The sequence below is a fragment of the Triturus cristatus genome, chromosome 4_2 (assembly GCF_964204655.1).
Source record: "Triturus cristatus chromosome 4_2, aTriCri1.1, whole genome shotgun sequence".
NCBI lineage: Eukaryota > Metazoa > Chordata > Amphibia > Caudata > Salamandridae > Triturus > Triturus cristatus.
In genome coordinates, this window is record NC_140586.1 from 81,961,691 (window position 1) to 81,987,901 (window position 26,211).

The following is a 26,211-nucleotide window of genomic DNA, read 5'->3' on the forward strand; positions in this document are numbered from 1 at the left end:
TGGTGGGGCCTGCGGGATCCGATTCGACACCGATCTTGTCAACACAACCTTCCCTGGCGTCAAACCCGAAGACGGTGCCTGCGAAGTCGCCGATGCCCGTCAGTGGCGCAAGCCCTATCCTCAGACCCAATGACACGGAGCCTGAATGGCGTTAATCGACACTGATTCCGAAGTCGACAGAACCCAGAGGTTCTATGTTGTTGTCTGAGCACTTTGAAGCCATGCTAGGCTCAGGAGAGGAATGGGAGGGGTCCGGGGGCTCTCTTGAGAACCAGGATGTGTCTGAGGAGAATTTGGACTGGTTTTGAGAACTTGGGGAGGCCAGAGGTCTGGATACTTCCCCCAGATAATGGCATGCTCTCTCCACCTTCAGTGGCTACGGAGGAGGGAGCGTCCTATGCCATGGTGGTAAAGATAAGATATGATAAGAGATGGTCAGAACTAACTCTGAGGATAACCACAGACCTCTCACATTTTGAGCAAATATAAGGTATTTTAGTAGTTGAATTAGTGAAACATTGGAACAGGAGATCTTAAAGGTAGAATAAACAAAAAAAAATTCATTCATTTTTTTTCAGTGGATACAACCAAGTCCAGGTCGTGGATACAACAAAGTCCAGGTCCAGGAGAACCCCCCAATAAGATGGGGTTTGAAACGCGTCGACAGCAGCTTTTGGGATAACACACATACAGGGTGTGCCACGAGGAAACCTTTGCACCAACACCTCCCTCTGATTGACAACACCTCCTAAAGAAACTATAATTCCCAGAGCCACAAACACTGGCAGGGTTACAAAAGACATTTGTCGGTGAATTTCATTTGTCCGCCGAGTGTTTTTCAATGTAGTAAGGGACTGGTCTTACATGTCTCATTATGTCTTTATACGTCAAATCTGAGTCTTGTTATGTTTATTGATTTGTCTATTATGTACTTTAGTATTGTGTTTGTTACAGAATTTGTAAAAAGAAGTGTTGCCCGATTAGATGACATGACTAAAATGTAATTATCTCGTCTTTCTTAAAGTAAAATAAGAAAAGTGAAATAAATCACACAGGCTTCTGAATCAGTGACAAAGACTCGTTTTGTGTAGCAATTCATATAAATTATGCTCACTGGATAAATTGTGTTTATAGATATTTGTAGTGGTCCAGTTCAGGTAGCATAAGGACCCAAGCCTTCTTTGGTTGACAAACATGGTGGTAAAGAGGGCAGCCGAGGTGCTCGGACTAGAGCTGCCCTCGGTGCAGGTCAGGACTAATCTCCTGACTGAGGTGCTTCAACCTGGGGCTTCCACTTCCGAACCCCTGTTGCCCTTTAATGAAGCACTCACTGACGTCCTTCTAGGAACTTGGTCCAAACCTAGCATAGGGGCTCCTGTGAATAGGATGATTGCACGGCGCCATCTCCCAGCTCCGGACGACCCAAAGTTCCTCAGCCAACACCCCACCCCAGAGAGTTTGGTGGTGCAGGCTTCTATATCCCAAGGCGCATTCCCTTCTGTGCCTTCGGATAGGAAATCCAAAAGGCTGGATTCACTTGGGAAGAAGATGTTTTCTTCCTCCAGCCTGGCATTGCTGTCGGTGAATACTGCATGTTTATTGGGCTGTTTCTCCCATTACCTTTGGGAGATGGTTGTACAAGTGCTGCCACAAGTCCCGGAGGAGGCCGGGGCTGTGCTCTCCAAAGCTGTGAAGGACGGGAGGGATGCAGCAAAATTCGCAATACGTGTGGGTTAGATACAACCGATTCGCTGGGCAGATCGATTTCAGCGACCGTGGCCCTGAGACCCCACGCCTGGCTACGTACTACTGGCTGCTCGGGCGATGTCTAAGCCAATTTGATGGACATGCCCTTTGATGGAACTTGCCTTTTTGGGGAAAAGGCAGACTCGGCCCGGTCAGGTTCAAGGACTCTCGTGCTACGGCCAGATCCTTGGGCCTTTCCTTCATTCATCGTGGCCAGTCTTCCGTTTGCCCCTTTCGTGACAACGGAAGGGGTTTCCAGCCGTGTCAGCCCTATCCCAGCCACTGTCCCACTCAGACTGCCCAAGCTGTGCGTGGATGCGGTCGATTCCGATCACGGAATGGAGGCCAGAAGTCGTCTACCAAACTACCCCCATAAGCCGCAGCCTCCAAGCACTCCTAGGCTGGTTCTGGAGGATCACACTACTCCAGTTGGTGGGAGAATTCGTCATCATCTTCACTGGAGATCAATAACATTGGACAAGTGGATCTTGCAGATCCTATAAGAGGGCTATTATCTACCTTTCCTTTCTTTTCCTTCTTCTATTCTGCCAAGTCAGGAACAGCTGCTAAAGGAGGAAATTACGGCTCTTTTGGCCAAGGGAGCTATAGAAGGGGACCCAGTTTCAGAAGTAGGCAGTGGCTGTTATTCCCGCTACTTTCTGATTCCCTAGAAGAACAAGGGGCTACGGCCCATTTTAGATCTTCAGACTGTCAATCTCTTCCTCAAAAAAGAGAAATTCAAAATGCTCACTCTGGCTCAGGTCTTGTCTGCCCTACACCAGGAGGACTGGGTGGTAGCGTTGGACCTGCAGCATGCGTATTTTCACATTCCCATCCTGCCGGGCCACAGGCGTTACCTGCGGTTCAAGGTAGGCCGTGAGCACTTTCAGTTTACCGTGCTCCCCTTCAGCCTTACCAGTTGTTCACCAAGGTGATTGCAGTGCTTGCAGCACATCTGCACAGGTTAGGGGTGTAGGTCTTCCCCTACCTCGACGACTGGCTGTTGAAGGCGTCCTCGTCCCAGGCAGTCGTCACCCATTTTCAGACTGCTACGAACCTCCTGCATTCGCTGGGGTTCTCTACAAACGTGCCAAAGTCACACCTGACTCCTTCTCAGATGCTTCCTTTTGTCAGAGCTGTTCTGAACACAGTGCAGTTTCGGGCTTATCCTCCCGAGCAGTGAGTCCAGGGTATTCAGGCTATGATTCCGATATTTCAGCCTCTATCCTGGATTTCGGTGAGACTGACTCTGAGGCTATTGGGTCTCATGGCCTCCTGCATCCTGTTGGTATGACATGCAAGATGGCGTATGTGGGCTCTGCAGTGGGACTTGAAGTTCCAATGAGCACAGCATCGGGCAAATCTCACCGACATGGTTCAGATCTCGGAAGGAACTGCAAATGATCTGCAGTGGTGGTTAACAAACCGCGAATTGGTCAATGGCAGACCCCTCTAGCTTCCCCAACCAGATCTCACGGTTGTGACAGATGCGTCACTTCTGGGAGGGGATGGCCATCTGGGAGATGGGGAGATCAGGGGACACTGGTCTACAGCGGAGTCGGAGCTCCACATACATTTATTGGAGCTCGGATTAATTCATTTGGCATTGAAAGTATTTCTACCGTCTGTCAAGGGGAAGCTTGTGCAGGTGTTCACGGACAACAACACCGCCATGTGGTACTGCAACAAGCAAGGCGGGGTGGGGTGATGGACCCTTTTTCGAGAGACCCTGCGTCTCTGGACATGGCTGGAACAGCAGGGTGTAACCCTGGTGGTTCGACACCTGGCAGGTTCTCTGAACACCAGGGCGATCGAACTCAGCTGTCGATGCCTAGCGGATCGCAAATGGCGTCTCCGTCGGAGGTGGCGCATGGTCTCTTTCAGCAGTGGGGAGAACCCTGGTTAGATTTGTTTGCCTCCGAAGAGAACGCGCAGTGTCAGCAGTACTGCGCAGTGGAGTTTCCAAGGCAGCTATCACTCAGCGACTCTTTTCGTCGCAGTAGAGCTCAGGCCTGTTATAGGCCTTTCCGCCCATACCACTCCTACCCAGAGTTCTGAAGATCGGGAGCGACCGGCCCAAGTTATTCTTGTGGATCCGGACTAGGCAAGGAAAGTCTGGTTCAGAGCTTATGAGTATCGATCCTTCGATCAGGCTGCCCCTTCGGGAGGATCTTTTATCGCAGCAGCAGGGGAGGTTGCTCCACTCGAACCAGTCAACTCTGCGCCTCCATGCGTGGAGATTGAGCAGTGACCGTTGATAGCTTTTGACCTTCCTCCCGAAGTCTTTAATGTTATTCTGGCGGACAGGCGGCCATCCACAAAGACGACACACTCTTGCCATTGGCAAAAATGTGTATTATACTGCCAGAAAGGTCCATTGACCCTCTTTCTGCTCCTCTTTCTACTGTCCTTTTATTCATTCTAACCCTTGCCCAGCAGGGCTCTACCTTGGGAACTCTCAAGGGTTACTTTTCTGCTCTGTCTGCTTTTTTGCGGATGCCAGACCAGCCTTCTCTCTTTAAGTCTCCTATTGTAAATAGATTTCTAAAAAGGTTGGCTCACTTATTTACACCCATGCCCTTTATTATGCCGCAGTGGGACCTTAATTTGGTCCTCACCTACATGATGTGTGCTCCCTTTGAGCCTTTGCACAATAGTCCCATCCAGCTATTGACCATCAAAACAGCCTTCTTAGTGGCAATTATATCGGACAGGAGGGTTAGTGAGTTGTAGGCGTTATCCAGCTTGCCTCCTTATCTTATGTCCTTTCAGGACAAGGTGGTGCTTCGCACCAGGTTGTGACCCCGTTCCATCTGGGTCAGTCCATCAATTTGCCACCTTCTTTGCTCCCCCACATCCCTCTAAGGAGGAGGAGCGTCTCTACCCCACAAAGAGCGTTGTCGTTCTACATTGACCGCACTAAAGAGTTCCGGGTGGTTGACCAACTCTTTGTGGGGTATGAGGGAGCAAAGAAGGGAAGGGCAGTGCAGAAAAGGACCATCTCTCACTGGGTCGTTCTCTGCATCAAGATCTGTTATGCCTTGGCGAAGAAGCAGCCCCCTGAGGGATTAAGGGCCTATTCCACCAAGGGAAAGGCTGCGGCTGTGGCCTATGCTCGGGTTGTCCCAGTCCAAGACATCTGTCAGGCAGCTATGTGGGCTTCTTTGCACACGTTTGCAAAACATTACTGTCTTGATGGTCAGGTGAGCAGGGATGGACATTTTGACCGTTCAGTCCTGCTAGACTTCTTAGTCTAGGATATTGAGTCCGCAACTCACCGCCGGGATGGTATGGCTCGGGTATCTGATTCAAAGGTAAGGAATCTGCAGCTAGAAGTCTCTATCAAATGAACAAGTTACTTACCTTCAGTAAACGCATTATCTGGTAGAGACTATCTAGGTGCAGATTCCTTACAGCCCCACCCATGCATCCCCTCTTTGCGGGCTGATAATGTAGTGCTAGGGTTGTTCCCCTTTTCAGGGCCCTAGTCTTGCACATGACTACGTCAGTTACTTCATGGCTCTGCACTTCTGGCGTGGAAAGTACAAAAAGTACTGACGTCCGCGCACCTGGGTGGTGCCTATATAGGCACTGCGACGTCATAACCGATGCCGACGTCACGCGGAGCTGAATGGAGACACTCGATGCCGCGCGCAAGTGGTATTGCTCAGCAAACATTTCCGGATCCAGCCTGATGCCTGGAAAATTCAAAGGTAAGGACTCTGCAGCTAGATAGAGTCTCTACCAGATAATGTGTTACCGAAGGTAAGTAACTTGTTCTGTTATGCAAGGAGTGCGTCTGAGTGATCAGTGTTACCTGAACGTTAGCTCAGTTCTGCTGAAATAACTCTGTTGTCTGATACATGAGCATGTGAAATCTGTAATCCTTGAATGCCAACCCCAGCTGCATGAACCAGAAGAAATATCTCCTGTCTGAGACCCGAATCTACATTTTGTGCAGTCTAAAAAATTGTTCTTCTGTTTGTGTTACTTAAAAGATTGTTCTACTATCAGCAGTCCAGAATCTCTAAAGTAGCACAACTGTCTGACACACATAGTCTCCAAATCCCCGAACGTCCATTTGTCTACTATCAAAATGGATGCTCTTGCTTGTCGTTGAAGGCTTAGTCATCTGATGCCTTACCCAGGAAGGCTGTGGAAAGGCTCTTGCACTCAGCATTGTGGCAGCCAGAGGCAAGGGAAAATCTATGCACAGTGCAGGGTGACAATGACCAAATGCTGCATTGCAGAAGCCAATAAAGATTCCGTTTTCCAAGGCAGGCTTTTGCGCAGAATGGAGGTAGTGTTGAGTATAATGGTACAGGGCCATCCGTTGGTGTCCTTTAATATATTGGGTCTATCTCTGATACCTCTGCCTATAGGAAGAGCACTGGATAAGCCCAAAATACTGTATACCCAGAGGAAGGTCTTTTTGTTTCCCTTCTGCCGTTCCTGAAATAAATTTATCAGAACAGTCCTAGCATGTGTTAAGAAGCAGTCTTTCTCCACTCTAGTTTGCTTCCTCCTCCTGTAATTATCTTTTAGCTACCCTTTACCTGCTTTTCCATAGTTCCATTCCTCACCCTTGCTTAGTACTGATCCACCTGCTGTTTTCCAGTCTGCACATCCTATGTTGGAAACAGTATTTGGTATTCTTTGCCTCAGGTCATCCTTATCTCTAAGGATTAGGTGGGAATCTTGAGGGACTGTACTTTCAACTACCATCCCAACCTCCAAAACAGTAAGCCACATCACATCATTCCAGAACTGACATTTGTCTGAGCACTGAGTCTGTAAGATCACTGTAAACTTAGAGAACGTTCGAATTTCTTAATACATTAGATTTTAAACTCTGTGAGATGACAGATGAAAATTTAAGAGTCAAGTCAAATCAGCTTTATTCGGTGTGAAATGTACAACCATAAAAGCATACTAAAAATAATTTAAGAGTCAAAAGAAGTTTGTTTAGGCTGTGGTACAAAAGTTTAACTTACGGCAAGCCCGACCACGTGGGGCAGCAGGTTTGCCTCCGGCACTTCTACATCTTCCATCAATATCATGCCTGTGGCAGAAGCTCTCAGGGAGAACTTTCCCTCGATTTTGGGGGTGGAAAGCCCTTTCATTCCCTTTTCCAGGATGAATCCCCGCACTTTACCATCTTCACACACAGCCCACACTACACAGAGATCCGCCATTGGAGAGTTGGTGATCCTGAAATGGAGAAAGAGACAAAGAACCATCAGCTTACTGGTGCAACTCATGTTCAACATGATATGTCAACAGTCAATGACAACAAGGTAGCTCCTAACACTGGTTACCAAACACCTCACTTCTTCCTGCAGCACAGTCTCACAGTTCAACACCATGCACACAGAGGTCCCCCACTTTACACTACTCTGCATTTCCTTTGGGAATTGTTTTCAGAAAAGCGAGGTATGTAAGGAGAAGATGCGGTCTAGTGGCTAAGTTATCTACTTTGAATCCTGGGGCCCATTGTTCTTATCCCCAGTGAGCACAACTGTGTGATCCGATGAACATCTTTTTATCTCCCCCTACCCAGTTTCCATATAAAACAAGATTGCCAGGGAGCCATGTATGAGGTTCCACACTCGGAAAAGGTGCTGGGTTAGTGTGGCCACCCTCAATTAAGAATGGGTGAAAGGGCTGCATGGAAGTCATAGACCTAGAGCTATATTGCTTAGCTAGAGCTATATCACTTAGCGACACACCTTCAGCATGCTATTCATTGGTTTGATAACTGGGAGAGGTCCCTTCTAGTGGGCACGCATGATGGGCACCAATTGAGTGCGCTGCTGATGAGACGCAGACATGTCCCGGATTCAATGCTCCATGTGATCCAGCTGCTATGCCAACTTTGGGAAAGGACTTTACAGCAGGCTACAACAGGCACCTTATACCACAGACTTAGATATATGGGCCATACGTCCCTCTGGTCAGATCACCCAGACTATGTTAACTAATAAATGGAAGGAGGGAGGATGTCTTATGCTTTCTGACTTCTACTCGGGGGCATTTTATTACTATACAAGATGCCACGTTATCATTTGGACTTGGACAAGGGCAATTTCTACAGTATGTAAAAAAAGCAGCAACGGCTAGGCAGGTAAGGCCGTCATTTCCAGAGGCCCCAGTACTTACTCTGATCATGGTTACCATACTTTTCTAAGCTGGAAGCCGTACACATATAAAGCACATATATTGGGCACTTAAGATGGATCAACAAGTAGTGCCACTCCGGCTAGAGGATATTTGGCCTGCGTGGGACCACTGACATCCAGGGAATGACCCAAACTCCAATAGGCTGTACGTAGGGTCTCCATAAACACTCAGTTAAAACGAATACAATATAATTACGTACACCTCTCCTACCTATCCCCAAGGAGACTGCACGCTATATATCCTAATCGATCTTCTGCATGTGCTAGCGCCGGAAAACTGCATTTACAATGCGGATGGAAACACGCGTTCTGTTACCCTGCAAGCTTTACCATGCTTTGCATTTACCACACATATGCCTTGACTACACATATGCGTGGTAAAGGCAGTATGCGCTCTATTGGCAAGGAGATTGGAAGGAGAAACAGGAAGGATCGGGACAGGAAGGATTGGGACGTGGCTTGGTAAGTAGGGTTTTAGGGCTTTAGGTAGGGTTTTAGGGCTCAGGGCGGGGAAAGGGTAGTTTTAGGGCTGGGGGTCGGTTTTAGGACTCAGGGCAGAGGCTGGAGTCGGTGTTGTTTTTAGAGCTGGGGGCCGGGGTTTAGGGCTCAGGGCAGGACTGTCAGGGCAGTTGTTAGGCCTGGTTTTAGGGTTTAGGGCTCAGGCATGGGGGCTGGGGTCGGGAAAGTTTTAGGGCTGGTGCCAGGTTTTAGGGATCAGGACGGGGGGCCTGGGTAAGTTTTAGGGCTGGAGGCAGGGTTGTTTGCAGGGCTGGAGGCAGGATTTTAGGGCTCAGGGTGGGGGTTGGTGTGTGATCTTTACCACGCATATACAGAATTTGTTGTAAAGGCATGTGTGGTAAAGTTGGGGTCGTAGTATTGACCACATTGTTAAGTCATGCAATACAATCACATATGTGGTTCTGTCATACAACCGGTTGCGCCAATGCTGCCTTTTTTCATGTTGTGTGGTGCTGCAGGGCCATTACCATGTACTGGGCAGAGGTGTTGTCCCATATCAAAACCATCACGGGGTGGGAGATCCCTAGTAATATGAAACAATGTCTGTTGAGCCTGATCCCGGAGAATCCCAAAAAGAAATTAAGCAGACGGTTTGCAACACTAGGCCTTGTAGTGGCCAAGAGATGTATTGCAATAGAATGACTGAGTAACAGACCCCCTACAACACAGGTTTGGAACAATGACTTGCTAGAATAGGTAGGTGCGGAAGAGGCCCTCGTGACCCGGACGACACAAGATGACAAGTTGACAGACGATTTACTTCTTGGGGAGTAATGGCACAAGCTCTGGCTGCTCTAATGGAGGAAGATGCCAGCGATTAAAAACACTATTTCACTACACCACAAATGACAATTCCAAAACTCTGTTTCCAAATAATGATCCCTGGCCGCATAGGTTTCCTGACCTACCCAGTAGCCTGGCACTTATCCTACAGGACAATTAACTGTGTCTAATGACCAGCCAGCTCTAAATCCAGATTGTATACCTGATGACTGATGTCTAGATGGAAGGCTAAGGGGGTGTGGGTATGGGTGGGGAGAGTTATCTCAAAAGTATTTGTTTCTATTATTAAATGTTTCATATAAATATGTGTACCTGCTTACTGATGCATTATTAGTGTATCTGTTGAACTACCAGTATCTGCTGTATATGGACTTGGATCAGTAAAAAGCAGTAATATTGTCATATGTCAAAACGAGTATGCAACATGTCGATCGAGCAAAGATTTGTAAAGTCATATTTTTTTTAATGCAAATAAAGACATTTAAAAAAAAAAAAAATTAAACAAGATTGAGCGCACATAAAATAAAGGTTAGACAACAAATCAGATTTAAGCACTATGATTTTTTAAACCTTTTTTTAAAACAAGCATTGGCAAAGCCAGTAGGTCTTGCCTTCCCAACCTATTAGCTTTGTCAATGGTTTGAGGAATGTTACTGCACCTATATTGCATATTTTATGTAAGTAAAGACTTGTAAACTCTCTGCAATTTTGCATTCTAATTGTAATTAACACTAAAAAGTATTGGCGAAGCCAAGCGGTCTCGGCTCTAAAATGATTGATCTATTGGGTTTTTCACTGTGTATATGGGACATGTGAACTGAGCCACATTTAGGTGTCCGGGTAAATTCTGGTTAGGGGAGGGATTCGGGGGGTTCATAATGAGGCACGATTGAGAGCTTTGGATATGAGGCTGAAATCAGTGACAGTCAGTGGGCCATAACTGTGTTCAGATTATGTGCTCATCCAATCCTTGGCCTCTCTCCAGTGCATACATAGTAATGGACATATAGGTACTGTGAGAAGTTGGCCTGATATGTAGTGCTCACTATTCTAGTGATCACTGTGTATCATTCCAAACGACCCTCATTGATGATTGGTTGTAAGTCAACCTTTTAGACCAGCTATCCTAGTAGCGTGGATACGAGCAGTCTTTAGGCTAAACTCTAGAGGGCGTGTTAAGCCAGCTGTTTACCATCACATATACCCCTTGAACACCAAGTGAAAGGACACCACACAAGTTGTTATGAAAATAAAAGGATATTTATTTATAACAAGACTACCCTGGCTCTTTATGAGTCAGGGAGCTAAGCACACTACAAAACTCTTAGGAAAATACTTCAGTTGCACAATTTACACAAATGCCCGAGGGGCACGAGAAACCATCTACACTAACAGTGAAATGCGAATGGTTAGAGTCTGGAGATACTGATTCCGGAGTGATCCGATCAGTGGGACTAAACGAAAAAGGAACTGGACACTTGTAGAGCGAACCTGCGATGGAGCACCGAGATGCTCGAGTTACCTAGCCCGGAGGCTGCGGCTGCGTGAAGTTCGTCAAGATGTCGGGAGTCCTCGTGTAGTCTCAGGAGCCTGAAAGAAGAAGTTGCTGGCAGGCGACCAGTGACGATGTTCAGAGCGATCCAAGCCTGGATCGGTGGTGAAGGAAAACCTGAAAGCAGAGGGGACTCAGTTCTCAACCGCTAGCCAGCGATCGTGTGGGTACCAGGAGGGTACCGGCTGAAGTCACCTCGACCAGGTGAGTGGGTGACGTCGGACTCGGCTGTTCCTCGGACCAGGAGGCGCGGCGGCGACCAGGATGGAGGGCGAGCTGTCCCACGAAGGTGTCTGCTGTCGATGATGCTGGGCCCAGGAAGGGGCAGCGGATCTTGGCAGTGGCAACCCAAGCGGGGGAGTCAAGATGGCGTCGGGAGTGGACCAGGAGGGTCCGTGGTACTCCTCTGTTGAAGGGGAGCAAGAGCCAGTCTGGAGCAACCAGACTAGTGATGAAACAATCGTGGTGCGTCGTGAAGAGGGCCACAAGCCGGTCGGCAAGTGGTCGAACAACGCGGTGAGCAACAAGGAGCGGAAGGGCCCCCACGCAGATCTCGGGGATGCTGGGGAGGCAGACTTCGATGCTGGAGCTGCTCAGGGTTAGGGCTTCTCAAACCCTAGGTGCACTCACTCGAGGGTCCCTCGGTGGGCGTGCTAGATAAGCGTCGTGCAGGTTCTGAAGATAGCCGGTCCCGCAGGTCTCGTCACACCTACGACTCTCAGCTGAGCTGATGAGGGAGGTAAAAGGTCAGAGATGGCAGGGAACTCGGGTCTCGTCGAGCTGGGCAGTCTTGATCCGTAGGAGAGACTTACAGCAAACCGCAAGCGCTTAGATGGTGCCTGCTGGTGCAGGGTGGCTACTCCTTAGCCACAAGGGAGAGTCTTCAGAAATAGTCAAGAGTTCCTTTCGTGGAAAGTAGTTCGTGATTCGGAGTTATCCGATTATCTGATTATCCAATTTGGGAAGGGGACTCGCTCCTACCTTTATTCTAAGAAAAGGGGCTGGCCCGTGACTAGGTTCTACCTATGGGTGGAGCCAGGAGGGGGGTGGTTACACCCCTAACCTTTGTCCGGCTTCGCGCCAGCTCAGGGGCTGGTGTGCCCCCGAAACTGGTTTGAGCCGGGCTATGCACAGTGAGCACCGGGGTGCCACTTGCAATCACCTTCCTTTCAGCCCTGCCTACCTGGGATACACAAACCCTGTCTGGGACGGTGCTAACACCGCCCTCGACAGGAAACCCTTTGTCCAAGCTCCCCTTGCTGGAAGGTCCCCCAGCAGCAGGAGGTCAGACTTGTGTCTGGTGGCAGCATCCATTTTGTGATGCTGAGGCCTGAGTCAACTTTAACCGGGGTTCAAGGTTACTTCCATGTCGTGTCCCTCTAAAAGGGGGGAATGCTAACCCCGTCACCAGGACTGGCGAGGGGTTCGTATTCCCATTCGTATGACACCTTACTCGACATGTATAGGTGATGCGATGCCAAAGTTAGCAAATAACCGCAAGGATTATAATGCATTAAAAGTAGTTGGCCCGCGTCACCATGGAACGGCTATTAGGACTTGGTTCCGCAAGCCGTCGACGGGCTCAGCTCGCGCCAGAGCACCGTCCCACATGATTCCCTGCACTCTGCCTTCAGGATCGATAAGGCCTGCTATAGGAGTGACTGATAGGAATCCATGTGTCCATTTTAGGGTTTAGGTGTAGGAATACTACACCTACAGCAACGGGTGATTACACCACGTGGCCCCAGCTGTCGTGCAGCCAGTTGTGTCAGATTTGGGCGGCCATTCCAGGGGTGGCATAATACATGCTTCAGCCCCTGGTAGGCCCTGGGTACACCGATGCCCTGGATACCTGTGGTATGCTGAGACAGGGACTGACAAGGTGGCCCAGTTCCAATTAGTGGATGCACCTAACGTACATGTGTGTTAATTTTGAGAGAGAACAGCTAGGCTGTGGGTCTGATTGGCAGGCCCACAGCCGGAGAAAGTCGTAAACCAATGAAGCAAAAGCAAAAAATCTGGGTGATCATAGGATTGCAGACCCTACTCTCCTACATGACCCCCCCCCAAACTTCGGGACAATAAGCTAACCTTGACCAGGTGAGTCTTCTTGCTCTAAGTGGAAATACCTGGAGAGCCCATCTGCATTGCCATGATCAGTGCCAGGTCTATGCTCCACTGTGAAGTCCATACCCTGTAGGGAAATGGACCACCTAAGTAGTTTGGGGTTTTCACCCTTCATTTGATTTAGCCACAAGAGGGGCTTATGGTCGGTCTGAATCTTGAAGTGAGTGCCAAACAAGTATGGCCTCAACTTCTTCAGGGCCCAAACCACAGCAAAGGCCTCCCTCTCAATAGCTGACCAATTCTTCTCTCTGGGGGTCAGCCTCCTGCTAATAAAAGCTATGGGCTGGTCATGACCATCAAAATTCAGTTGCGATAGAACAGCTCCCACACCCAGCTCCGAAGCGTCTGTTTGGACAATGAATGGTTTGGAGTAGTCTGGACTCTTTAGGATAGGTGCTGTGCACATGGCCTGCTTTAGGTCATCGAATGCCTTCTGACAGCTTGCTGTCCACTGAACTTTTTTTGGCATCTTTTTACTTGTCAGGTCGTTTAGCGGGGTCACAATGGATCCATAATTTCTGACAAATTTCCGGTAATAACCAGTCAGGCCCAAGAAAGCTCGAACCTGAGTCTGGGTGGTTGGAGGAGCCCAGTCCTGGATGGCCTGTATTTTGCTCTCCAATGGTTGAACCTGGCCTCCACCTACAAGGTGGCCCAGGTATACAACCTGTGTCTGCCCTATCTGGCACTTGGTGGCCTTGATAGTGAGGCCTGCCTTCTGCAGGGCCTCTAACACTTTCCTCAGGTGGACCAGGTGATCCTCCCAGGTGGAGCTAAAGACAGCGATATCGTCCAGATACGCCGCACAGAAGTCGTCCAACCCAGTGAGAACGCGATTCACCAGCCTTTGGAAGGTGGCAGGTGCATTTTTCAAACCAAAGGGCATTACCACGAACTGATAATGCCCACCCGGGGTAGAAAATGCTGTTTTGGGCTTGGCCTCCTCAGCTAACCTGATTTGCCAATACCCAGCTGTCAGGTCAAACGTACTTAAGTAGTTGGCCGAGGCCAACCGGTCGATAAGTTCGTCTGCTCTTGGTATCGGGTGGGCGTCGGTCTTAGTGACCGCATTGAGACCTCTGTAGTCCACGCAAAACCTCATCTCTTTCTTACCGCCCTGGGTGTGAGGTTTCGGCACGAGCACTACGGGGCTAGCCCAGGGGCTGTCCGAGGGTTCAATGACTCCCAGCTCCAACATTTTCTGCACCTCTGTCTTGATGCAGTCTCTGACATGATCAGGTTGCCGATAGATTTTACTCTTTACGGGCAGACTGTCCCCAGTGTCGACCTCGTGGGTACACCACTTGGTCTGACTGGGTGTCAGAGAGAACATATGTCGAAAGGATTGAAGAACCTGTTTACAATCCTCTTGTTGATGTCCAGAGAGGCTGCCACAAAAGACAACACCATCTACTGATCCATCGTCAGGGTTCTGAGAGAGCAGGTCTGGGAGAGGGTCACTCTCCTCCTCCTGTCCCTCATCTGTGGCCATGAGCAAGCCCATGCCCTCCCTGTCGACATATGCCTTGAGCCTGTTTACGTGGAGCACCCTGTGGGGGCTCCGGGGAGTTCCCAGGTCTACCAGGTAGGTGACCTCTCCCTTTTGCTCAATGATCGTGTGGGGCCCAGACCATTTGTCTTTGAGTGCTGCTGGGGCCACTGGCTCCAGCACCCACACCTTCTGTCCAGGCTGGTACACAGTCAGGACAGCCTTTTGGTCGTGCCAAGCTTTCTGTAATTCTTGGCTCGCCTCAAGGTTTTTAGACGCCTTTTCCATGTACTCCGCCATCCGCGAGCGGAGACCGAGCACATAGTCCACAATGTTTGATGCCGGCTTTCTGAGAGGTCTCTCCCATCCTTCCTTTACCAAACAAAGGGGTCCCCTTACAGGATGTCCGAACAGAAGCTCAAAAGGGCTGTAGCCAACCCCCTTCTGCGGGACCTCTCTGTAGGCGAACAAGAGGCAGGGTATCAGGACATCCCATCTCCGCCGAAGCTTTTCAGGTAGTCCGTGAATCATCCCTTTTAGGGTCCGGTTGAATCTCTCAACCAGCCCATTGCATTGTGGGTGATAGGGTGTGGTGAACTTGTAGTTGACACCACATTCCTTCCACATAGCAGTCAGATATCCCGACATGAAGTTTGCACCTCTGTCTGAGACGACCTCCTTAGGGAAGCCCACTCTGGAGAACACTCCAAGCAGGGCCCGTGCCACCACAGGTGCTGTAGTGGTCCTAAGGGGAATAGCTTCAGGATACCTGGTGGCGTGGTCCACCACCACCAGTATGAACTTGTGCCCTGATGCTGTCTGGGGTTCCATTGGTCCGACAATGTCGATCCCCACTCGTTCAAAGGGTACCCCCACCACTGGTAGTGGTATGAGGGGGGCCTTTGTCGTGCCACCTGACTTACCACTGGCTTGGCAAGTGACACAGGAGCGGCAAAACTCCTTCGTATCTTCGGACATGTGGGGCCAGTGAAAGTGTGGAACAATTCTGTCCCAAGTCTTATTCTGGCCTAAGTGACCTGCAAGGGGAATCTCGTGGGCCAAGGTGAGAAGGAAACCTCTCAGAGACAAGGGGATGACCAGCCTCCTGGTCGCACCAGGTTTGGGGTCTCTTGCCTCAGAGTACAGGAGTCCATCGTCCCAGTACACTTTGTGGGTACCTGTGGCGTTCCCTGCAGCCTCAGCAGCGGCCTGCTGTCTGAGGGGTTCAAGTGAGGGGCAGTCTAACTGTGCCTTCCCCAGGTCTTCCCTGGAGGGTCCCCCTGAGCCCAGAAACTCAACCTGACCAGGTTCAAGCTCTTGCGGCTCAGTTTCCCTCAGTTCTTTAAGGTCAGCCTCCTCGGAGACTTGATCCACGACCTGGGGCAAGGGGGAAGGCGAAGCCTTACCCTTACTGCTCCTTTTCTTGGAAGGTGTCTGGTCCGTTCTTCCAGGATCCAGCACCTGTTCAGTGGGGCATCTTTTGGCCTGTGACCTGGTCACAGCAAGGACATGTGCTGGCAAACCTAACATTTCCATGTGAGTCCTCTGCTCCACTTCTGACCATTGTGACGTTTCCAAATCATTGCCCAACAGACATTCTACGGGGAGGTCTGAACTAACCACAACCTTTTTCGGGCCACTTACCCCTCCCCAGGAGAAATCAACAACTGCCATACTGTGATTGGTAGTGACGTTGCTGGCATTGGTCACTAGGTAACTGGTACCGAGCATGATCTGTCCAGGGTCCACGAAGTTAGGCGTCACCATGGTGACACTGGCACACGTGTCCCTGTAGACCTGAGCCACTCTCCCATTTATCAAAGGTGTCTGCCTGTATTTGCCCAAAGTATTGGGACTGGCATCAGGGGACATATCCATATCCCCTGTACAGACAAGGACGGCCTGAGTGAGCGTGCCGACTAAGTCGTCACTCCCCTCGGTTCCCAAGGTTAACCCAACTAATGCCTTGGGAGGCGCACTACCACTGCTGACTGTACTAGGGGGCGCAGGTGCCTTAGGGGCTGCAGTGGTAGGAGTTTGCCCTCCTTTCTTGGTGCACTCACTAAACCAGTGAGTCTTACTTTTACAGTATTGGCACCACCTTTTTGACTGGCCTTCTTGAGTCTTCTTCTTCTGTGAAGCCTGACCCCCACCCTCTTTGGTTTGTTGGGGACCTGTCGAAGACTTCTGGTCATTTTGTTCGTTCTTGTTACCCTTTTGGTCTGCTTTCTTCTGACCACCCTGGTTCTGATTCTGGTTCTGCTTGACCCTTGTTCTGACCCATCTGTCTGCCTTCTTTCCCAATTCTTGGGGAGAGGTCAGATCCGAGTCGACAAGGTGCTGATGCAACAATTGGTTCTGACAGTTGTTTAAAATCTGTTCTCGCATGATAAGATTGTACAATCCTGTGTAATCAGTAACCTTGCTACCCAGCAACCAGCCTTCCAAAGCCTTAGTGGCACAATCGACAAAGTCAGCCCAATCCTGAGACTGAATTTTCTGGGTGTCCCGGAACAGCACCCGGTACTGTTCCGTGGTTAAGCCGAACCCATCAATCAGTGTGTTCTTCAGGACTTGGTAGTTGTTAGCATCCTCAGCTCTTGTAGTGAGGAGCTTGTCCCTTCCTTTACCTTCAAAGGAAAGCCACAGTATAGCTGCCCACTGACTTGGGGGGACGCACTGGACAGTGCAGGCCCTCTCCAAGGCAGTTATCCACTTGTGGATGTCGTCCCCTTGTTTAAAGGGGGGCACGATTTTACTCAGGTGTCTAGTGTCTATACCCCTGTCTTTCTCTCTATTGAGAATGCTGCCACCAGTGGGATCTAACCCACTTAATTTCTGCTCTCGGGCTAAGGCAAGTCTTTCTTTGGCGAGGGCAAGTTCTTCCCGCTCGATCCTCAGATTGACCTCCCGCATCTTCGCTTCATGCTCCCTCCTCTGAGGGGAAGTCATTCCTCTCTGAGAAGGTGCCTGAGAGACATGTGTATGAACCGATCTGCCAGAGCCTCTGGAGAGAGACCTAGCTCGTCCGTTCCCAAGGTTAAGCCTGCTTGAGCGTGGGCCCGGGGCTCCCCCAGTTCCATTCTCATGCCTGCTTAAGTTGGTCCTTGTAAGCCTGCCGACTACCACTGGACCTTTGTCTGCCTCGTCTCCCGATAACTCGTCCTCGTCCTCCTCCTCTGTGTGAGGGTCGAGGTCCGGGTCACCGAGGGTTCCCTCTAAGGGAGGCATGTTCCCATCTGCACTGGGGGGACCTGGGTTAGAGGACCTCCTAGCATCGTACGCCTCTAAGAGACCTATCAGTATTGCGATGGTAGGGTTAGAACCCTGGTTTAGCTTCCTGGAGGCACACAGTTGTCGCATCTCCTTGAAGCTAAGAGTTGCATATCGTGACACGACCTGTGGAGGGTCACTGACCACTAAGGGAGTCCCTGCAGACTCTCCGTGGACCGACATGCTTTTCTAGTGAGGTGTAAGTGTTGCACCTACCTACACTATGGGTTTACCTACTGATCCCTTGCTAAGAGTTGTAGTCAGGGTGTGCTAAGCCCTGTTACACTACAACAGCCGGTTCAGTAGAACTCGGAGTATTCTAAGTTAAGTTATATGTACCTGGGTACTTATGTGATCTTTCACTGCGATATTCTTAGGATACGTGTGTGGTAAAACAACAGCAAGCTCAAATCCCAACCGCTGCTCACCAATGTGAGAAGTTGGCCTGATATGTAGTGCTCACTATTCTAGTGATCACTGTGTATCATTCCAAACGACCCTCATTGATGATTGGTTGTAAGTCAACCTTTTAGACCAGCTATCCTAGTAGCGTGGATACGAGCAGTCTTTAGGCTAAACTCTAGAGGGCGTGTTAAGCCAGCTGTTTACCATCACATATACCCCTTGAACACCAAGTGAAAGGACACCACACAAGTTGTTATGAAAATAAAAGGATATTTATTTATAACAAGACTACCCTGGCTCTTTATGAGTCAGGGAGCTAAGCACACTACAAAACTCTTAGGAAAATACTTCAGTTGCACAATTTACACAAATGCCCGAGGGGCACGAGAAACCATCTACACTAACAGTGAAATGCGAATGGTTAGAGTCTGGAGATACTGATTCCGGAGTGATCCGATCAGTGGGACTAAACGAAAAAGGAACTGGACACTTGTAGAGCGAACCTGCGATGGAGCACCGAGATGCTCGAGTTACCTAGCCCGGAGGCTGCGGCTGCGTGAAGTTCGTCAAGATGTCGGGAGTCCTCGTGTAGTCTCAGGAGCCTGAAAGAAGAAGTTGCTGGCAGGCGACCAGTGACGATGTTCAGAGCGATCCAAGCCTGGATCGGTGGTGAAGGAAAACCTGAAAGCAGAGGGGACTCAGTTCTCAACCGCTAGCCAGCGATCGTGTGGGTACCAGGAGGGTACCGGCTGAAGTCACCTCGACCAGGTGAGTGGGTGACGTCGGACTCGGCTGTTCCTCGGACCAGGAGGCGCGGCGGCGACCAGGATGGAGGGCGAGCTGTCCCACGAAGGTGTCTGCTGTCGATGATGCTGGGCCCAGGAAGGGGCAGCGGATCTTGGCAGTGGCAACCCAAGCGGGGGAGTCAAGATGGCGTCGGGAGTGGACCAGGAGGGTCCGTGGTACTCCTCTGTTGAAGGGGAGCAAGAGCCAGTCTGGAGCAACCAGACTAGTGATGAAACAATCGTGGTGCGTCGTGAAGAGGGCCACAAGCCGGTCGGCAAGTGGTCGAACAACGCGGTGAGCAACAAGGAGCGGAAGGGCCCCCACGCAGATCTCGGGGATGCTGGGGAGGCAGACTTCGATGCTGGAGCTGCTCAGGGTTAGGGCTTCTCAAACCCTAGGTGCACTCACTCGAGGGTCCCTCGGTGGGCGTGCTAGATAAGCGTCGTGCAGGTTCTGAAGATAGCCGGTCCCGCAGGTCTCGTCACACCTACGACTCTCAGCTGAGCTGATGAGGGAGGTAAAAGGTCAGAGATGGCAGGGAACTCGGGTCTCGTAGAGCTGGGCAGTCTTGATCCGTAGGAGAGACTTACAGCAAACCGCAAGCGCTTAGATGGTGCCTGCTGGTGCAGGGTGGCTACTCCTTAGCCACAAGGGAGAGTCTTCAGAAATAGTCAAGAGTTCCTTTCGTGGAAAGTAGTTCGTGATTCGGAGTTATCCGATTATCTGATTATCCAATTTGGGAAGGGGACTCGCTCCTACCTTTATTCTAAGAAAAGGGGCTGGCCCGTGACTAGGTTCTACCTATGGGTGGAGCCAGGAGGGGGGTGGTTACACCCCTAACCTTTGTCCGGCTTCGCGCCAGCTCAGGGGCTGGTGTGCCCCCGAAACTGGTTTGAGCCGGGCTATGCACAGTGAGCACCGGGGTGCCACTTGCAATCACCTTCCTTTCAGCCCTGCCTACCTGGGATACACAAACCCTGTCTGGGACGGTGCTAACACCGCCCTCGACAGGAAACCCTTTGTCCAAGCTCCCCTTGCTGGAAGGTCCCCCAGCAGCAGGAGGTCAGACTTGTGTCTGGTGGCAGCATCCATTTTGTGATGCTGAGGCCTGAGTCAACTTTAACCGGGGTTCAAGGTTACTTCCATGTCGTGTCCCTCTAAAAGGGGGGAATGCTAACCCCGTCACCAGGACTGGCGAGGGGTTCGTATTCCCATTCGTATGACACCTTACTCGACATGTATAGGTGATGCGATGCCAAAGTTAGCAAATAACCGCAAGGATTATAATGCATTAAAAGTAGTTGGCCCGCGTCACCATGGAACGGCTATTAGGACTTGGTTCCGCAAGCCGTCGACGGGCTCAGCTCGCGCCAGAGCACCGTCCCACATGATTCCCTGCACTCTGCCTTCAGGATCGATAAGGCCTGCTATAGGAGTGACTGATAGGAATCCATGTGTCCATTTTAGGGTTTAGGTGTAGGAATACTACACCTACAGCAACGGGTGATTACACCACGTGGCCCCAGCTGTCGTGCAGCCAGTTGTGTCAGATTTGGGCGGCCATTCCAGGGGTGGCATAATACATGCTTCAGCCCCTGGTAGGCCCTGGGTACACCGATGCCCTGGATACCTGTGGTATGCTGAGACAGGGACTGACAAGGTGGCCCAGTTCCAATTAGTGGATGCACCTAACGTACATGTGTGTTAATTTTGAGAGAGAACAGCTAGGCTGTGGGTCTGATTGGCAGGCCCACAGCCGGAGAAAGTCGTAAACCAATGAAGCAAAAGCAAAAAATCTGGGTGATCATAGGATTGCAGACCCTACTCTCCTACAGGTACCACTTGTAATTATCAATGTTATTTATAACCAAATCCTTGCTTTTACTCATTTATATAGAATTACTAACCAGCACTCACAAAGCAAGAAGGTCTAGCTTGTTTTATGCATTTGCTTGTTGTGTGATATGTTTAGATGTCATAGCCACAATGGGGCATCTAAATGCTAGCTAGTCAGGGAGCATGCTGTGTGAGCAGAGGACTGTGGTTAACATATTTTAAGCAACACCCTTAATTACTTAGGCCAAGTATCTTAGAGATTTCCGCCCACGTCTCTAGTACTACTTTAAGCACTGTGGTCCACAATAGGCTTTTGCATACAGACAGCTAAAGCTGCCTCATGTGTGAAAACTAAAAACTGAGATGCTGTAAAACTTTGGAGTCAAATTTAAAAACTGTGTAGCACAAACAAGGAGCAAACGTTTTGCTCCTCTGCAGCACTTATTCCGAGCGTCTCTGGGAGGGCGGGAGCACAATTGGTGTTATGTATCAGACAGGTAAGTTGTACACTTCAGTGAAAGGAAGTAGAGGGACTGGCCTTCTTCACTGTGACACCCCAGGCCGTGATTGCAGGTCCAAGGGTTCTGGGTGCTTCCGCACCTCTTTAGAAATGGAGCTGTAGTATTAGTCCCCAGGTGAAGTTGGTCCAAAAATTGTGCAGGTCATTTGCTCCATGTTGAAGCAGATTCAAATATCCTCAGCTTCTGTGGGCGTCATGGGCAAAGAAGAAACACTGGCGAGACAGCAACGTGGGGAGCAAGAGAAAGACGAATTGGAATTACAGAGCATGGGTTTGGAAGGAAGCAACATAGGGCAGGGCTTAAGTAACACTGTGGGCGCAGGGAGAATCAAACTAACTGGGAGTCGGCAACATGGAACGGAGAAAGAAAAGTAAATGGATAATAGAGCAACAGGAGCGGGCACAGGAGAAGCACAACGAGTGCATGACGGGGAAGAGAAGCACTCTGGGGATACAGCAGGAAAATGTGCCCTCTTGTAGAATACTCAAACAAAAACAAATGTCTGGAAAGTGAGCAGTGGAAGGACACAAGTAATGTATCTATGCGCCAGGAGAGAGGCAAACAGTAGAAGAAACCACACAAGCTAACGAATAAGAAGCAAGCAAATGAGAGTGACATTGAAGTCAATCAATGGTAAGCAATAGGCGTACTCTAAGTCCACTGTAAGCAGATAGCCATGTGACAAGAGAGACTGCTTGGGACGAGGGCACTAGGTGGCGCGCTTTCAAGATGGTCGCGCGTAGGTGAAGCTCCTGCTGCCCGGTGCCATCACCCTGGCAATTATCCTGCCAACTGGGTTAATTCACAACGCCAGACACCGCCAGTCGCAAAACTCAGGCTTCCTGCCACCCCACAACGAAACTTGATGGACACGACCGCCTGCTGCTCCAGCTATGCAGCGCTGAAGCTGGTGCCGGTGAGGGAGGCGGAGCGGCCGGTGAGCCGCGATCGGCTAAAGCGGGTACTCCAGCCCGCGGCTCGCCACAAGGTGACCAGGCTGCGCTGGTCGGGATCTCCGTGGCAGAAGAAGCGGGACGGCGCCGGGCCTCTCCAGTGTGGCGGCCAGTATCAGCGGTAGTGGTGTGAGGCAGGCTTGTTCGTCCGTGGCCTGCCGGAGGCGCTACGGCCTGCGAGACGAGCTCAATGGAGTGGTGAGTGCGAGGAGGGCGCGGAAGCGGCCGCAGTCTGCCGGCGGTGCTGCAGAGCACGCACTTTTGTGGCGCTACTGTGAAGCGGACCTGCTGTGGGCTCTCCGGGGTGCTGCCTGATATATCTGTAAGGCCGCATGGAGCGCCTCAACTCAGGACCTGCCTGATCGCCTGACGGGGCCGCCTGGAAAGGCTCTAAGGGCCCGATGGGCGCAACGGGGCGGCCTAGAGAGTGAGGCGGACCTCTCTGTGTGCAGCAGTGGAGCTGCGGGCCCGGTGGAGGTCAGCGAGGCAGACTGTGGTGTACTAGACTGCCCTGAGACCCGCAGTAGCGACGCGGGGGCCTAGGACTTGCGGGGCCCGCAGCCTGAGGCCTGGTCAGTTTATAGTGGATGGTCTGGACTCGGACAGTGGGGTGAGCGGCTGCGGAGGGAGGAGGGGGCTGTCCTGGTGCTGGAATGAGGAGAGCACCTAGGCCTGCTGCGTACACCGGAGGTATTGGCGCGTAGCGGTGGTGCCTGAGGCCATTCGCACCCAGTGCAGAGCTGAGAGGGCGGGAGAGACGAGGACTGGGCTGCAGGTGCGGGCGGTGGCGGGCCAGTGGGGGCTCTTTGCGGAGGGAGTTTCCCTAACGGTGCGAACTGTGTGGAGCGCCCTGACATAGTTGGGGCTGGAATGCCGTTTGGGCCGTGTTGCTGTCTGTACTGCGCCTGTAGTGCCGGGGCGGTGCCCATCAGTTGACGGTGGCCCAGGAGCGGCAGCCGTAGGCAGCGGCGGCAGACAATCGCCAGAACTGATCAATGAGGGACGTCGACGTCAAGGTGGGGGAGAGGTGCCCGGCGGGCGATCCTGGTGCATCGTGGGGGTGACACAAGACGGTCCTGGTGGCCTCCGGAGCCTGGAAGTAGCAGAAAGCTGGTGTCTCCTGGACGGTGGCCGTAGCCACTATCAGGAGGGTACTTGCTCTCCCTCTCCCCCCTCCCTCCTCCCCACACTAGCGGAGGGAACGTGGTGTCAACTCTCTCATATTACGGTGGACTAGGGTTCTGGGCTCGAGTCACCCGTCTAGTGCCAGGGTTGCCAGCGGATGCCTTCAGCACAGCAATTGGTCATGGGCCGGCTGCGAAACACGTTGAAGGAGGGCCGGTCGCAGGCGGAAGGCCCGGGTCCCGCACCGAGACACCACGACAGAAATGCGGAGCCTCAGGCGGCGCCACTTGCGGCAAAACTGGACACAGTGCTAGCGGCAGTGGAACGAATTGGCTCTACCTTGGAACAGACAAAGGCCTCCTTGGAGTCCCGGATTGACAAAGTTACGATGGACTTCACCCTTCTCCATGCGGACCACCGCAAGTTGGTGGAAACAGTGTCCCAACAACGCCAAACGCTCCAGGATATCCAGCCGGTGGTGAGCAATCACACTATAGCCCTGCAAGATCTGATAGACCGCGTCCATGCCCTGGAGGACTGCGCCGAGGACGCAGAAGGTCGCTCCCGGCGCAACAATGTCCGAGTGGTGGGATTACTGGAGGACGAGGAGGGACGGCATCCGGAACAGTATGTTGAGGGTGTTGAGGGGTGGCTCCGGGACATGCTCCCCCCGGGGGTGCTCTCCCCACAGTTCGTGGTGGAGCGGGCGCACAGGGTCCCGGTGCGGAACCCAGGCCGTTCCTTCCTTTTCAGACTCCTCAATTACCGAGACAGGGACGTGGTGCTTCGCGAGACCAGGAAGTTGGGCACCATCACAGTGGGAAATGGGCAGGTGATGTTCTTCCCGGACTACACGGCAGCAGTGCAGAAGCGGAGGAGCAGCTATCTGGCAGTGAAGCGCCAGCTGCGCGACCTGGAGATCCCATACTCCCTGCTGTTCCCGTCGTGTCTCCGGGTGGTCACGAACGAGGGGACTCGCTTCTTCGACGCCCCCTCGGATGTTTGGGACTGGCTGGAGGAGACGGGGCAGTGCGGGGGATGGAGGCTCCTAGACCCAGGAGTTGGTGGCCGACAGGAGAGGAGACCACGGCGGCGGCGGCGGAGGGGATCCCGCAGGGATGCGGGGCCGGGCCCTGTTGTAGCGCCCAGTCCGGAGAGGATGCGACTGGAGCGTCAGGGAGCCCTGGAGGCGGTGGCAACCCTTGGGTCTACGAGTAGCCAGGGCGAAGCGGAAGTTCACGGACATAGTGAACCCGAGACCAGCAGATTGTCTTCTCCGTCCACCATGCTCTCAGAAGATCAACTTATGCCGCTGGTAACACCCCAGACTGCCGACCAGATCGTGTGAGCCAAGGGCAGCGAGGTGGCAGCGCCCGCTGGCACACATGTCGACATGCGATAGACAATGTGTCATGGTGACTGATTGCTTACAGGCTCCCATGTATGCTATGGTGCAGTGTTGTGTGCTGGCGCCGTTAAGTTTGCTTGGTCACCTCGTGCGAGCGGGGTGGTGGGAAGTCCTGCTCAGGGGGGGGGTCATGCGCCACGCGGGATCTGCGGCAGGCGGTGTAGATGGACACAGCTAGGCCATTTGCCCACACTCAGTTAAACTCGCATCACAGAAGGCACCCATAGTGAATGCAGGGGTAATGCGGTAGAGGAGCAGCTTACGTCAGCTATAGCCACGCCGCGCACCCGTTAGCAATTACCTGGCTTAGTTTCACACCATAAGCGTTTAGCTTGCAGTTTGGACGAATGCCCGTTCGGGGATTTGCCCTGGTAGTTACACAGTTCTCGATTCCCATTTCGTGTGCTCGGCAGCACACAAACGTTCCTTTGTTCTGTTCTTTGTTGCAGCACACCGGCATGACACCTAGAGCCTATGTCCCCTCCACCGGCCGATCGGAACCCGGCCCCGTCGCCTATACAGCCCTTAATTGCTTTAGATGGCCACCACCAACGTAATCACATGGAACATACGGGGTATGCACACGCCAGTGTGTCGCTATTCCATTTTTGCTTATCTGCAAAGACATAAGGCGGCCATAGCCTTCCTCCAAGAGACTCACATGACACAGCGTGCCCGCTGGAGGGGTCAGCTCTTTGGGACCACATAATCCGCACACGCCCGAGGCACATCGATCTGGGTGAGGGCGGGCACACCGCTTACATGCACAGAAGTAGTAGATGACCCGGAAGGGCGATACACATTAGCGCGCGGGAGGCTCAATGGCCAACACATATTACTAGGCTCCTTATATGCCCCAAAACGTCGAGCAACCGTCATTTCTTGCCCATTTGTCCACAGTGTTGGCACCATATGCGGGCCTTCCCTGGCTACTGGGAGGGGACTTCAACTCAGTCCTTGACATACACCTTGATCGGTCCTTCCCGCCCCTCTGCAACACACAGGCGGTTTCGAACGCGCGGACCCTCACCAACTGGATGTTGCACTGAGCATTGTTCGATATGTGGCGCAGTTTGCATCCCGACGACCGCATCTACTCGTACTATTCGGAGGTGCATGACCTTCATGTGCGTCTCGACAGGGTGGTGGGATCCCATTCTCTGATTCCCCTGATAGACCAGGCAGAATATCTGGGTCAGACACACTCCGACCATAACCCTCTCAGATTGCGTCTCAGATGGAACCCCGGCCGTCCCCCAGTCCCCACGTGGCACCTCCAACCAGCGGCCCTGGAGGATGCAGAATTTCGTGCATCCCTAGGCACAGCAATAGAGCAGTTCTTTGAACTGAATGAGGGGACAGCGAGCAGTGAACTGACAGAGTGGGACGCCCATAAGTCCACTATCAGGGGGCATTGTCTGGGCACGGAGTGGAACATTCGTAAGCGGCTTGCACTGTCGCTCACTAGCCTGGAATCTCGCCTACTCTCGTGCAAACAACACGGTGAGG

General features: G+C 51.7%; 1 protein-coding gene across 5 annotated transcripts in view; it reads right to left on the reverse strand.

Annotated features, from left to right (window-relative positions):
• GCDH (glutaryl-CoA dehydrogenase) overlaps positions 1–26,211 on the reverse strand; it is a 220,253-nt gene that overhangs the window by 27,815 nt on the left and 166,227 nt on the right. For all 5 annotated transcript variants that reach the window (XM_085600632.1, XM_085600630.1, XM_085600633.1 and 2 more), the window contains one exon: positions 6,741–6,957. In XM_085600632.1, coding sequence (XP_085456758.1) covers positions 6,741–6,957 — 217 coding nt within the window. The remainder of the gene's footprint in view (positions 1–6,740; positions 6,958–26,211) is intronic.